The sequence below is a fragment of the Betta splendens genome, chromosome 2 (genome assembly GCF_900634795.4).
Source record: "Betta splendens chromosome 2, fBetSpl5.4, whole genome shotgun sequence".
In the NCBI taxonomy this organism is placed as follows: domain Eukaryota; kingdom Metazoa; phylum Chordata; class Actinopteri; order Anabantiformes; family Osphronemidae; genus Betta; species Betta splendens.
The window spans coordinates 28,253,170-28,267,779 of record NC_040882.2 but is presented as its reverse complement, the minus strand read 5'-3'; the positions used below and the strand labels follow the sequence as shown (position 1 = coordinate 28,267,779).

General features: G+C 49.0%; 1 protein-coding gene across 9 annotated transcripts in view; it reads left to right on the top strand.

Moving 5' to 3' along the window:
* Positions 1-754: 754 nt before the first annotated feature.
* Positions 755-14,610, top strand: part of corin (corin, serine peptidase) — a 15,512-nt gene continuing 1,656 nt past the window's right edge. Inside the window, exons 1-24 of one of the 9 annotated variants that reach the window (XR_008696594.1) lie at positions 755-914; positions 2,235-2,352; positions 3,291-3,563; positions 4,316-4,427; positions 4,522-4,626; positions 4,904-5,106; positions 5,179-5,292; positions 5,572-5,679; positions 6,388-6,498; positions 6,733-6,855; positions 7,279-7,386; positions 7,580-7,954; positions 8,047-8,154; positions 8,314-8,427; positions 8,595-8,705; positions 8,799-8,922; positions 9,003-9,131; positions 9,212-9,261; positions 9,365-9,569; positions 9,637-9,799; positions 9,869-9,977; positions 10,164-10,297; positions 10,638-10,823; positions 12,236-12,346. Coding sequence is in view for 6 of the 9 variants with exons in the window: in XM_041072959.2 (XP_040928893.1) it covers positions 852-914; positions 2,235-2,352; positions 3,291-3,563; positions 4,316-4,427; positions 4,522-4,626; positions 4,904-5,106; positions 5,179-5,292; positions 5,572-5,679; positions 6,388-6,498; positions 6,733-6,855; positions 7,279-7,386; positions 7,580-7,954; positions 8,047-8,154; positions 8,314-8,427; positions 8,595-8,705; positions 8,799-8,922; positions 9,003-9,131; positions 9,212-9,261; positions 9,365-9,569; positions 9,637-9,799; positions 9,869-9,977; positions 10,164-10,297; positions 10,638-10,820 (3,243 nt within the window). In the remaining 3 variants the exon portion in view is untranslated. The other 8 variants (XM_041072959.2, XR_008696595.1, XR_008696592.1 and 5 more) reach the window with 8 other exon arrangements.

Sequence of the window (14,610 nt, the reverse complement as noted above, 5' to 3'; positions counted from 1 at the left end):
GGGACTTCCAGATCCAGACTGACAGAATGGTAATGGCGAACCAACCAGACATTGTGGTGGTGGATAAAGAGCAGAGGAAAGCCGTAGTGGTGGATGTGGCAATACCAAGCGATGGCAACATCAGGAAAAAGGAACATGAGAAACTAGAGAAATACCAAGGGCTCAGAAAGAACTGGAGAAGGCTTGGAAGGTGAAGGCCACAGTGGTACCTGTGGTGATCGGAGCACTGGGGGCAGTGACCCCCAAACTGGAGGAGTGGCTACGACAGATCCCTGGAATAACATCCGACATCTCAGTCCAGAAAAGTGCAGTCCTAGGAACAGCAAGGATACTGCGCAGAACCCTCAAGCTCCCTGGCCTCTGGTAGAAGACCCGAGCTTGGAAAGTGGATGAGACCACCCGCGGAGGGTGAGAATAGAGTGTGTATATATATATATACATACACATAATATATATATATATATATATATATATATACACACACTCTCACTCCCTTCTCACCCCAGGAGACTTTTTCACAGACTTCAGATGTTTTAACCACATGTAGACTCCAAGCAGACGTTCAGAGTCTTCAGAGGTTTAAATCCTTAATTTGTTCGTTAATTTTGACAGTTTAACTATATCTAATAATCTGGCGCTGACATATTTGTGCTTTATCCCGTTTGGCGCAGGCAGCAATCTCATGTTAAGACTGTCACGTGCAGACAACCTGACCCGCGGTCGAGCGATGCTGAGGGGGCAGGGGAGAGAGAGGGAGGGGCGGGGCCAGCGGTCTCCGCTGGATACCGGAGCGGCTCGCGGGCTGCGGCCAGAGGGATGGTCTCGCGCTCGGCGTCGGGCAGCAGCAGGTCATGTTGTCCGCGCGGCGGGAGACCAGCCCGCGTGTCACCTTCAGCGGAGCGGGAGCTGCGACGGTGAGTGTCCGCGTGCGCTGGTGTACGCGAGCGAGCTGCGCGTGGCGCGTCCTTCATCCGTCCCCTTGTGTCCGTCCTGCGGCTCAGCTGAACTACAACTAGTGACTGAACGATGGAAGAAGTTAGTGATGGCGGGAGAAAGTGCGCGTGAGCCCGGTCAGAGTCCGCATTAGCTCCATTAACCTTTACTAAAAGGTTACCGGCGTTAGTCTGTTTATGACTCAGCTGTTATTTACGATTCAGAGTTCGTGAAACGGGTTCCACGTAATTTAATATCCGTTAACTGTTGTGTAGTTTGTAAAACATAGTGTAAATGTCGGCTTTTTGACTCAGCATCAGTAAACCTGTAAACGGTAAAATAATCTGGCACCAGACTAAACTGGACCGAAGCTGCAGAACAAGCAGAGACGGGAACAGACTCGGTCCATCTCAGGTTCCAGCGTCTATTTATTTGCCTGTTTGTTATTTTTATTGTTTAGGTTTTAGATCCAACAGCGTTTGACTGAAAGAAGTAAATGAAACTTCGACTTGAACTTTTACATCAGTTTCTTCAGCTTCTCGGATTTGCTGTAAGGGTCACTTTCATGGTTTTTCTCCAAACCCGTTCAGTCAGTTTGTGTAAAGTGATGACGAGGAGCCGTAACAAACTCAGCAGATACTTAAGAACCTCATCCAGAACATTTGAAGCCCGTTGGGATGTGACGTCAGTACTGGTCCAGACAAACAGAACTCCAGTCACTGCGTGGTGTCACGCGTCACCTCAAAATAGCTTCAATGTCCAACGGAAACTGCGAGCACAGAAACCCCTCTGCAAAAATAACCTGGAGCTGGTGCTGCTGGGGGTGGAAACGGGCCTGATTGGGTCAGTACCGAGCTTCTTGTCTCTTTATGCATTGAATGACTCTGGACTTGCCTCTCTCTTCCAGACAGGGATGACTGGGGCTGTGGGGGGCGGTGCTGGTTCTGCTGGGGGTGGTAACGGGCCTGATCGGGTCAACACCGAGCCTCTGCTGTTATTAGGCGTTGAATGACTCTGGACTTGCCTCTCTCTTCCAGACAGGGATGACTGGGGAGGCGTGGGGGGCGGTGCTGGTTCTGCTGGGGGTGGTAACGGGCCTGATCGGGTCAACACCGAGCCTCTGCTGTTATTAGGCGTTGAATGACTCTGGACTTGTTTCTGTCCTACAGACAGGGATGACTGGGGAGGCGTGGGGGGCGGTGCTGGTTCTGCTGGGGGTGGTAACGGGCCTGATCGGGTCAACACCGAGCCTCTGCTGTCTTAATGTGTTAAATGACTCTGGACTCCTCTCTCTCCTCCAGTCAGCGATGGCCGGAGGTGCGTGTCCACACAAGCTGGGCTCCACCAATCACCTGCGACTTGTCCTCTACATCCTGGCTCCCAGCGCTGGCCTGCTGCTGCTGGTTCTGGCCCTCACCGGTACGGAAACTCACAATCTGTCCCTTTGCTTGTGTCCAGACTGATGGCTTGTGTTTTCTGGATCATATGAAACCAGATTACTAGAGGAGTGAAAGTTGAACGTATGTCAGATTAAGCTGAGAGACCCAGGCCCACGCAGGAGATGACTTGGTGCTGAATGTGCGTGGTGCTTCCTCTCGTTGCCTTGACAACGCAGGCCTCCTCAGCCAATCAGACGCATTGAGACAGAAAGAATTTCAAATATTTACGCAGGTAGTAAAAGCGCCCCCCTTCTTTGTTGGCTTCTGCTCTGTCATTGTGTTGGTACCCTCCATCTTCTCTGCCCTGTCCATCATCAGCCTCCAGCTCGCTTCCTCTCTTTCTCTTTTCTCTTCTTCATTTTATGTCCTTTACTTCTTTTCTTTTTTCTTTCTTTGTTTCTCTTGTTTCACATAGCTTTTCGTCTCCTTTTTCTTCTTCTTCTTCCTCTCATTCTCCCCAGCAGCTGTGTTTTACTGTTGTTTTGGCTCATCACACACCAGATGCCATGAAGCTGTGTCTCTTTGACTCTTTGTGTCTTTGTGTGTGTGTTTCTCACCATTAAACATCTAACGGTCCTTAAAGCTCGTCTCTCTTTCTTCCTTCCTTCACCCATCTCCTCTCTTCACCTCTTCCCTCCCACATTCTACGCTTCTTTACAATAAAATGTCCTTCTCACGTTGCTCAGTAATCAGTATTTAGCAGTCGTTTGCGGGACAAATAATATAATAAATAGGTTTTCTATTCTATTGAATTATCCGGCCTTTTCCTACAGTTGTACTCTGCGTTCACTGATGGAATGGTGGGTTTCCCAGTCACAGGCCTTTTACCTTCACAGGCTCTGGTTTGTTGATGCTGTCAGGTTTACTCTCCCATCAGACTGAGCTCTTCCTGTTTCCTACCTGTGTGTTTCTCTCCAGGTATTTTTGGGAGCAGCCTTTTGGACTCCAGCACTGCCCCTTCCCCTGAGCCCATGGGTAACCATGGCAACAGCACAAACTCCGACTCCTTCCAACCAACCAACGCCACGGTTTCGCAGCTCAACCACAGCAGCGATGACGTCACACGCCGCGGCCCGAGGGCGTCTGCTGCTGCACCCACTCAGGACCACACGGAACATCCTGATTGGCTGAGCTCTGTGACGTCACTGAGCACGGCCTGGCCAATCAGCACCACGCCTGCACCTGAGACAGGTAAGCAAGTCAAAATTTCTTTTACACACATACAGTCCAGGCGGCTCAGACCTGCAGCTACATGCTTCAAAAACTACAGACCCCACATCTTCTGTGGCGTCTGTCCTTCCTGCCTGTCTCTGTTGCTGTGTCCGTTCCTACACTAAAGTCCTGTTTGCGTCCTTTGGCCTCAGACCTGAGGGTGTCTGCTGGTGCTGTGTTCTCCTTCTGACCTGATGGACTGAATGTTTGTGTGATGATGAATCGTTCGTCCCGTGTCTGTTTTAAATTCTCCTCGTCTCGCTGCTCCTCTGTCTTGTTCTCTGTATTACCGTGTAGTTGAGGTGAATGCCAATGTGCTGCAGCCTGGACGCTAGTTAGCCTGACTAGCCTCCTGATGCAGCAGCTCACAATCGGGTAGCTGTATAGCAGGGAATGCTACTGATGCTGGTTAAGCCTTTGGTGATTTGAGTGTGTTTTACACTAAGTCATTAACTAGTGAACCATTGTTGTTAATAAGCAGGATTAACCTGCGACACTGTGACTCACAGTGTTAAATGAATACAAGTAATAGTTTACAGGACGTCTGCTGCTACTTTATTGGTTCACGCTTTGCTGGATGTTCATGAACTAAACTGCTTTTATTCACAGGCAGTAGCTCAGATGTGATAACATCTGCCTCGACCAATGCATTCGTCTGCCGCCTTCCTTCGGACGCCACGCTCTCCTTGCGCTTGGAGCCCAGACTCGTCACCCTCTTATTCTCTCTGCAGGCAGCTGTCAGCTGATTGTGGAGCCTCAGTGTCACATGCTGCCGTACAATCAAACATGGTTGTCGTCGTCCTCGGCCGTGGTGAAGAGCTCTGAGGTGGACATGCTGCTGAGGTGACTGTGCTCAACACACACACCAACAGAATGTGGGAACTAGTGCGCTGTGTAGCGCTGGCAGAACTGAGGCGTGTGTGTGTGTGTCTTGCAGGTTCTTCAGTTACCTCAACAGGCTCTCCTGCTACAGACACATCATGCTGTTCGGCTGCTCGCTGGCGCTGCCCGAGTGCTACGCAGCTGACGGATCACACAACAGGTAACAGAGGAAAACACAGCCCACCGAGCACAGCAGGGGGCGTTGGTTCTGACTGAACCTGGCTTCCCCCTCATGGAACCAGAACCATGTTCCAGCAGTGACCCGCTGCCAGGGTGTCAGCTGGTTCTGTCAGCCGTAGCGCTGCGAGCCCAGGCACGCTCGTATGAGCGAGTCTGTTGATCCACACGATTCTCAGCTGTTCACACTGTGTGTGTGGCTAAGAATAGCTTCAACTCTGCACAACCTCTGACCCCAGCGCATGTGTTGGTTTGTGCAGGAGGGTCGTGCTGCCCTGCGCCTCGTTCTGCGAGGCTGCGAGAGGAGGCTGTGAGCCCGTCCTCCAGATGTTCAACGCCACCTGGCCTGACTTCCTGCGCTGCTCCCAGTTCAGCAACGTCAGCTCACCTTCGCCTGCACCGTCCCCAGCAGCAGCACCAGCTGCTGCCTGTTACACACCGCGCCAGGCCAAGGGGAAAAGCTGTGAGTGGAGACACGCAGTTCTGATCCCAGTCAGCTGATGTGATGACATCACTTCCTTACTGTGTGTGACAGCTGTCTGCGGTGGAAAGGACCAATTCCTGTGTGCGACGGGGATTTGTGTCCCCCAGAAGCTGGTGTGTAACGGCTACAATGACTGTGATGACTGGAGCGATGAAAGACAGTGTGGTAAACACACACACACACACACACACACACACACACACACACACACACACACACACACACACACACACACACACACACACACACTCATATTCTCCAGTGATTGATTGAATAAAAGGTTCCGGGCCCATTAGAGTGTGACAGATGTGGTCGTCATGGCAACACTGACACTAGTTATTATTATTATAATATTTATTTACTGTTATTACTGTATTAAGAGCTAGTTCACTAACTAAAGGTGAACGACATCTGGACTGATAGGTTCTTTCTCTCTCCGTCCAGTCTGCCCAGAGGCAGAGTTTCAGTGTGGGACCGGCCGCTGCCTGTCGCCTGCTCTGCTCTGCGATGGTTACGACGACTGTGGAGACCTGAGCGATGAGCTGAACTGTGGTGAGACGCACACATGTCATCTTCATGCGTGAAACTAATACACAAACCTTTCTGGTCTCAACAGCTGTGAACAGTAAGCATGGTGTCAGGCTTGAATGTACGTATATCACACACACACTATGACGCAGTTTGGCAGCTCAGGATCAGAGTGACAGTAAGTGTAAGTTATGGAATCCACCACCTGTCAGCATACACACAGACACACACACACACACACACACACACACACACACACACACACACACACACACACACACATAATTGCGGTGCTATGAAAGTAGAAAAGATATAGTAGATAGAAAGTATAAAAGTATTGACATAATGCCTCCCTAGCCCCTGACCTCCCACACAAATAAAGGTAGACGTCTAATCTTTGCTCTAATCTGAACCAAACCTCAATTCTAACCTCAGCCCTAAAATCACATCTTGACCCTCAAAAAGGCCTTTAAAGTTGTGGGGCCCAGCCAAAGGGCCCCACAAGAGACCATAGGACCCCACTTGGGTAAAAAGAGGATTGTGGGCCCTACTTCAATGTAACTGCAAGGACACACGCACACACATTATCACATACAGTACAGTAGTGGGGTTTCTCATGCGTCTGCTCTGAACTATGGGGCTCTTATTTTGGTAAATGGTTCCCCTGAATCTGACCCTGAAGCAGCTGAACAGATGATTTTTTTTACGTGGTGCCTCCTCTGCTCTGTGTAGTGTGTGATCCGTCTGCTGAGCATCGCTGTGGCGACGGGCGCTGCGTGTCCAGAGACTGGCTGTGTGACGGAGACCACGACTGTCTGGACAAGAGCGACGAGCTCAACTGCTGTGAGTGAAGCAGCCTCTGCTCAACCTGTGCTGCCTGAGTTTGTCAGGTTGGAAAGTTCCAGTCAGATGAATCATTAACGCTGATCGTGTGTCTGCATCAGGCTGGAAAGTCAATCTGTGCCTCAGTCAGACTCTCGCTGCGTCGTCTGTCTTCAGTTTCCAGCGCTCAGTGAAACATGACACAGTGAGTCACGCGCCCATGATTCCCCGGCTGACATGAATGTGTGTGTGCAGCCTGTAGGAGTCAGGGTCTGCTGGAGTGTCACAACGGTCAGTGCATCCCCTCCGCCTTCCGCTGCGACGGGGAGGACGACTGCAAGGACGGCAGCGACGAGGAGCACTGCAGCCGAGACCAGGGTGAGACGGCTGCTCCGCCTCCATCTGCTCTGGCTCCGCCTGCTTCACCTACAGCTGCTTAACCTACAGTACAGCTGCTTCACCTCCGTCTGCTTCACCTACAGCTGCTTAACGTACAGCTGCTTCACCTCCGTCTGCTTCATGTACAGCTGCTTCACCTCCAGCTGCTTAACGTACAGCTGCTTCACCTCCGTCTGTTTCACCTACAGCTGCTTCACCTCCACCTGCTTCATGTACAGCTGCTTCACCTACAGCTACTTAACGTACATCTGCTTCACCTCCGTCTGCTCCGCCTCCGTCTGCTTCACCTCCGTCTGCTTGTCTGCTTCACTTTGTCTGCTTCTCACTGTTATTACATAGCTGTTTGACGTGTGTGTGTGTGTGTGTGTGTGTGTGTGTGTGTGTGTGTGTGTGTGTGTCCAGCCCAGGGTGTGTGTGCTGCTGGTCAGCCTGGCTGTATTTCCACTTCCTGTACGCCACCATGTGAAGGACCCCACGGCGGCTGCCACGGCCGGAACAGCAGCACCTGCAGTGAGTTCTGGTTCAGACCGTGTCCCCACCAGTGTTAACTTTATCATTGTTGGTCTGACAGCATGTGTACAATCAGCTTCTCTCTGATGTAGAATGTGACTCCAGTAGTTGATGTGAATTCTAAAGCTGCAGAGACCTGTACTGTCCGGTGTTGCTGAGTAGACCCGTCTCTCACCTGTGGTTCTGACTCCAGCTCGCTGTGAGCCCATTAGTCTGGAGCTGTGCATGAACCTGCCCTACAACCTGACCATCTTCCCCAACTACCTGGGCCACCAGTCCCAGAGGGAGAGCTCTGTGTCCTGGGAGTCGTCCCTGTTCCCCGCTCTGGTCCAGACCGGCTGCTACCAGTACCTCATGTTCTATGCCTGCACGCTGCTGGTACCGAAGTGTGACCCGCTCAGCCTGCAGAGGGTCCCGCCCTGCAGGTCGCTGTGCCGTAGTGCCAAGGAGAAGTGTGAGTCTGTGCTGGGCATCGTGGGCCTGCAGTGGCCTGAGGACTCTGACTGCGGTCAGTTCCCAGAGGACGGAGGCAACGTCAGCTGCCTACTGCCGGAGCCCGGAGTCGATGGTACGACCCGTTTCTGTTCACACCATGCTTCTGTACGTCTGACACCATTATTGAGGTATTGTTGTCATTTGCGTGCGTTGCCATGGTGACAGAGTGTTCCCCCAGCCACTTCAAGTGTCGTTCAGGACGATGCGTCCTGGCAACCAAACGCTGCGATGGACACCTGGACTGTGACGACCAAAGTGACGAGGACAACTGTGGTGAGACAACGCTTTTCAAAATAAAAGCCCCTCACAACTAACAATAGTACTAACAGTAGTACAAGTCGCATGGATTGGACTGGTAGTACTGGTAGTGCTGGTAGTACTGGTGGTACTAGTTCTATTGTCCAGGTTTCTGATGCCCCCTCTCTCCTTCAGGCTGTTCTGAGCGTGCTCTGTGGGAGTGTCCCGGCAGCAGCATCTGCATTAAAGCCAGTATGATCTGTGATGGGTTCCCAGACTGCCCCCTGCTGGCGGACGAGGCCAACTGCTGTAAGATTTATAAAGAACTCAATTATTAAAAATGCAATAACATGGGGATTTTAATAGTATTTTTAAAATTGTTAACAATGTGCAAAAAGTGTCAGGAGTGTGTGGCAGAAGAGCATTGGCTTGTACGTGTACTGTGTACTGTGTTTTACCTTTATTTTATTGGGTAGCTTTGTGCAGGGACAACGAGCTGTCATGTAACAACCATGAGTGCGTCCATCGGACACTGTGGTGTGACGGGAGGAAGCACTGCTCCGACAGCTCCGATGAGTGGGACTGTGGTACGACGCCTGCATGCTCCTCTGCTGCTTAAATCCTTAGACTGGGGTTTGTATCATGTGGTCTTTGTGATCCAGGCGTTTTTGTCCCTGCAGTGTCTCTGTCTGACGGGTCGGATTCCGTCCTGACGGTGCTCCGGACAGCCGCCGAGTACCAGGTGTGTGCGGACGAGTGGAACCACGAGCTGAGCAAACTGACCTGCGACCAGCTGGGACTAGGGTAAGGTCAGTAAGACGCATACGGCTCCAACACGGCTACGTGGGTGACAGATGACAGATACTGTACCGCTGCCTCCCCAGGCTTCCCTCCACCGTCACCATGGTACCCGACCAGCCCGGCATCCCGGGCCGGCGCCGCTGGCTGCACGTCCATCCCGACTGGGGCCAGAGGAACGGTTCTGCTCTGCAGGCCCGGCTTGAGAAGAGGAGGTAATGACGAAGCGACCCACAACAGTCTGTTTACTCCTGGTCTGACGTGTCTCGTGTCTAAACGTGTGCTTCTCTGTCAGTCATGCCTGTCATTCCCGCAGGAGAGTGTCGGTGCTGTGCACCAGAGAAGGTGAGTCCTCAACTGTCTGAGCCAGAAAAACTGTGCAAGAGTTAACTGGTGAATACATCTTATAGAAAAAGACCAGAACTGGAATAAAATAAAACAGACGAAGACGGGTCTCGTGTTTCAGACTGTGGCCTCCGTCCGGCCCTAGGCGTCCGCTCTCAGAGGAGAAGGAGGATCCTGGGTGGGCGTGTCTCTCGTCGGGGGGCGTGGCCGTGGCAGTGCTCGCTGCAGAGTGGTCAGAGCGGGCACGTGTGTGGCTGCGTGCTCATCGGCCGCAGGTGGGCTCTGACCGTCGCCCACTGCTTCGAGGGGTGAGTTGGGGTAACGGAGGCGGGTGGTGCTAAATGAGCCGTGACCCTTCATGTGTGTCTGCTCCAGGAGGGAGAGCGCCGAGCTGTGGAAGGTGGTGTTGGGTCTCAACAACCTGGACCACCCTGGAACCCACAGTCAGACCCGCGGGGTGCGCTCCATCATCGTGCACCCGCGCTACAACCGGGCAGTGGTGGACTACGACATCAGCGTGGTGGAGCTGGACTCCGAGGTCAGATGGTGAACCGCCATCTGAGGGCGCCTGAAGGCAGCGGCCATGACACCTTTACTGTGTTTGCAGATCGAGGAAACGCCGACGGTGCGGCCGGTGTGTCTGCCTCAGCTCGGCCAGCTGCCCTCCGCCGACTCCTACTGTTACATCACAGGCTGGGGCCACATGGGCAACAGGAGTGAGTAACACAGCAGGTACATCTAGACTAGGCCTGGTACTGGCCTAGTCTAGATCCTAGATACTCGATCCTAAAGCCGTCTAGGCTAAATTGAGTCTTACATCTAGGGAGCAGTACCCATGTAGCATACTTGCACGTTCTGCAATGAGAAACTAATAACTTGAAGCATCATGTGTTTGTGTCCAGTGCCTTTCAAGCTGCAGGAGGGGGAGGTTCGCATCATCTCCCTTTCTCAGTGTCAGTCCTACTTCGATATGAAGACCATCACTCCCAGGATGCTTTGTGCTGGTTACGAAGCCGGAACTGTGGACTCCTGCATGGTAATGGCAGCGTTGGGGTCTTTGATCAGTAACTGAAACAGCTCAATTACAGCCCTCCTGAACAAAACCTCCCATTAACTAGAGCATACATATGACATCCTCGATGCTAAAGCTAAATGTCCAGAGCTTTCACAACAAGCAGCATAACAACAACAACCCTGTTTACACCAGTGACGACTCACAAGTCTGGAGTCATGCACACTGCATGTACACAACACATACAGTGACATCATCACGTGAAGTGGCTTCTCCCTAAAGCTGCTATGAACAAACTAGCACCAGGCTGATCCCAGAACTGTCCCCATCTGACCACCTTGTCGATCTGTGTGTGTGTGTGCAGGGTGACAGCGGGGGGCCGTTGGTGTGTGAGGAGGCCAGTGGGCGCTGGACCCTTTTCGGCTTGACGTCGTGGGGGAGCGTCTGCTTCAGCAAAGTCCTGGGACCTGGAGTTTACAGCAACGTGACGCACTTCACGCCCTGGATCCAGCAACAGATTTACATCCACACGTACCTGACTGACTAACAGGCACGCACGCACGCACACACACACACACATTCATTCCAGTGGGGAGTGGTGATGATGTCAGCTCCTTTGTCTGTTATTGACACAGATTCAAACAGACCTGCACCTTTAACAGCAGTAGTCTCAAAGACTCAGTCAACAAAAAAGCACCAAAACACGAATGAGTTTAGTAGTCTCCATACACAGAAACTCATCAGTCCCTGTGTCAAAGCTTAACTCTATGTGCTACACCGAAGCTAGAGAAATGTCTTATTTTATTAACTTAATTAACTTAATCTGAAAATTAACCAGTAACTAGAGTCAGATCAAAGTTTAAAATAGTCAAAATAAATAACTTCATGCAAATTAACTTTCACAACAAAGCTTCCCATATTCTGTTAAATAACAATTTGCAGTGTTGAAAAGTATTTCTACCATCCAGACCTTATATATATTAAATCTTATTATATAATATAAAAACTCAATTGTCCAGATTTACTAATAGATCCAGGAAACATAGCGTTTTACAATATTTACGTGTGACACGTAATTATTTCTATATCAATAGTTATTTCCTCACTCTTCGTTTCTTGATTCTCATTTTATAAATTTACTGGTAGCTGTAATTTAAAGTCGGATAGTTGAACCTTTGCAGAGTTTCTTAATTAAAACAGGCTCCAGTCATTATTGCATAACTAAAAATCAGCTTTTTAAGCGACGGAAACCACAAACGTTGAAGCTTCTGGTTTTTAGCACTGAACATGTGGAAGCTGCTACAAAGACTCAGCTTCCCACAATGCTTCACTCCACAGTGCCTGCACTTAAACGTGGTTCCTGTGTCATGTTGTATTATTGTGTGTTTGAATGTGAGGCAGTGAGAGAGACTTTTTTAAGTAAGCAACTTTTTTGGACGACTTTAACAACATTTATTAGTTATTAGTTCAATAAGATGTTACTAGTATATAATGAATAAATGTTGAAGCTAAGTTTTTATAATACGCAATTAAACCACTTTTACCATTTAAACACTGTTTGACATACTTTTTGTTTTTACATAAACACTTATTAAAATCATTAACATATTTACGCTCATAAACGATGGTTGTAGATACTTAATTAGGGTTTGTTATTATTATAATAATAATTATTATTAGTCTCACTGAACATTTAAATAAGAGACTATGAATCATAATTTGTTTACTGATGAAGCCATTTGTCCATGTAAAAGTAAATGCTGCAGTTATGAACCAACAAATCACAAACTACCATTTCTAAGATGCTACCAGCTAATGCTAACATTAGCTAACTCACTAATTTAAATAATTATCAGCATTCCAGCAGAAGCGCACAGTGTCTCTTCGTCCAGAGTTGGTTACTAAACTGTGACACCTTCACTCCAGTACTAATGTTGAATGTGTTCCGTGTTTCCACCACAGCAGTCAAATACTAACACAAAATGATCAGCGTCCGACCACAAACAGTGTTGATGTGGGCAAAGGCAGTTTATCCAGGATGCTGTGAAGAAGCTAACAGCCACATTAACAAAGGTGAGGGTAAAGCACAAATGTAGCATGCTGAACAAGATGTTTGTTAGAGAGCCAGCTAGCAGACGTACTGTAGCAACAGGCTGAGGTTGGTCCTGGTCGTTAGCTGTTAGCGGACGGCTGCTATGGAAACACAAAGTCACAAACATGCGTCACAATAAACATCTAACATTGACATTATTTCATCTTTCAACATAATGTGCTTACTTGTTAAATTGCTATGGATTCATGAGGCACAACATGAACATTGGTCATCATTTGGCATAATTTAATTTTTTAACATTAATGATCTTTATCTTTAAAACTTAACTTTTGTAAGTTAAACATTGTTCAACCCATTGTGATCGTTTCCCAACAAGCTGCTTGTATCCTGTTAGCGTCTGACTGACACCTAGAACATTCCAGGAGGTCGTTGTTGTTGTTGATTCAGTTGTCAGAGTATTTTTCTACAGCTTTTTGTATGTGGTGCTTGTCACAAGGGGCTTTGATGTGTGTGAGAGCTTTATGAACAGACTGTAGCCTCCTCTGTCAATGTTTGCTTTGTATCGCCGTGTATCCACCAATAAAGTTACAGTCTGTGTCGACTTCATTCTGTTTTCAGGGTTAGAGTCACGTAGTCGAGCAACCGGTAGGTTTGTGTGAATAATAGAATGATTCAGTGAGTACTGGTCATGTAGCACCTGGATCGAAGCTGATGAGTGACCTGCTCATGCATTTACACAATAATTAACCAGAGAAAGAATTGGAGAAGCAGTCTAATGTCTCTGTTTACCTTCACACCACAGTAATAAAGCTAATGATAAGGTTAAGCAGTGACCGGGCTGTGAATGAGTCAGGTTTGTATTTCTGACTCGCAGTCAGTGTCCAGGCCGTCACTGCCTGTTTCCACTTCCTCTGCTCTGAATGAAGAATAAATGACTTTCAGGGTGTTTTTAGACCGAGCTCAGACCTGAAGCAGACGTTCCAACCTTACGTTCCTGCTTCGCTCGCTGTCCGCTGACCTCAAGATTAAAAAAACTAATCTCAGAGGGAACGTATGATTGCTGTCACAGGTAGAGATACACAGAAGGAAGTGAGATTAAAATGGTAAAGCATTGAAGTTTTAATGGTCTGTGAATCCCGAACATTCCGAATTAAGGACTTAAACCAAGCTCCAAATCAAAGTGTTAAAGGAAACAATCACAGAAACCCAAACGCTCCGAGAATAACTCCAAATGGACCCAAACATGCTCATATTCACCACAAAATGACTCAATCTCAAAACCCGACTTAGAGTCCATACAAATAGAAACACCACAGTTCTATTCCCAAACACCCACAAACACTCAAAGTCATGAAAAATGAAGGAACTGGAGCCAAACACAGAAAGAGGCTGCAAAGTGACTGGAAACCAGTAGAACCTGGGGCCAAGTTCCACCACTAGAACCATCAGCAGCTGAGTGTGAACATGTTGTTTTGAAGCTGTCAGTCACTGGTGTCATCTTAAGGTGGAACAATGGTGTCACACATACGCACACACTGACACACACCGACTATTATCCAGGTGATAATGAGACACGTTAGTCCTCAGGTGACCATGAACGCAACACGGCTCTGTGTCAGCCTGCTCCTAATGCCAGCGACAGAGACACACAATGCCAGGCTTAGTGTGTGTGTGTGTGTGTGTTATGTGCTTGGGGTTTCTGGGGGGTATGGGTGGTATGTGTTGGTGGGGTAGGAATGTTGGGGGTGGTGGGAGAGGTTGGGTGGGGTGGGTGGGCGTGTGTTGTGGGTAGGAGTGCTGTGCGTGAGTGTGTGGGTGTGTGGTATGGTGGTGTCTTTTCGTTGTGTGTGTGTGTGTGTGTAGGCATGTGTGTTTGTGTGTGTGTGTGAGTGTGTTTGTGTATGCGTGTGTGCGTGCGTGCGTGCGTGTGTGTGTGTGTGTGTGTGTGCTATGTGTGTGTCCGACCCAGCTGTTATTAACGCTGTCCTGTCATTTCTGTCTCAGTGACTAAGTTGTCAGTCGTCTTTTCCTCTTTGTTCCAGAGACTCCACTGCTTCACGGTAGGACTTTGTATAAAGCAGTTAATATAACAGACGTTGTTCTTTGTGTTTTAAACAATAGCGTATTATATAAAAACAAAACAGCTGATAAAATGTGACTGACTGATGAAGGAGTGAATCCTCATCATGTGTTAAACTATGTTTTGTAACTGCACGTTCTCAGCATGTTTCGCTGAAGGTGATTAAGTAACTGAGTAGGTTTATGAGGCAGGTCAGCAAACATG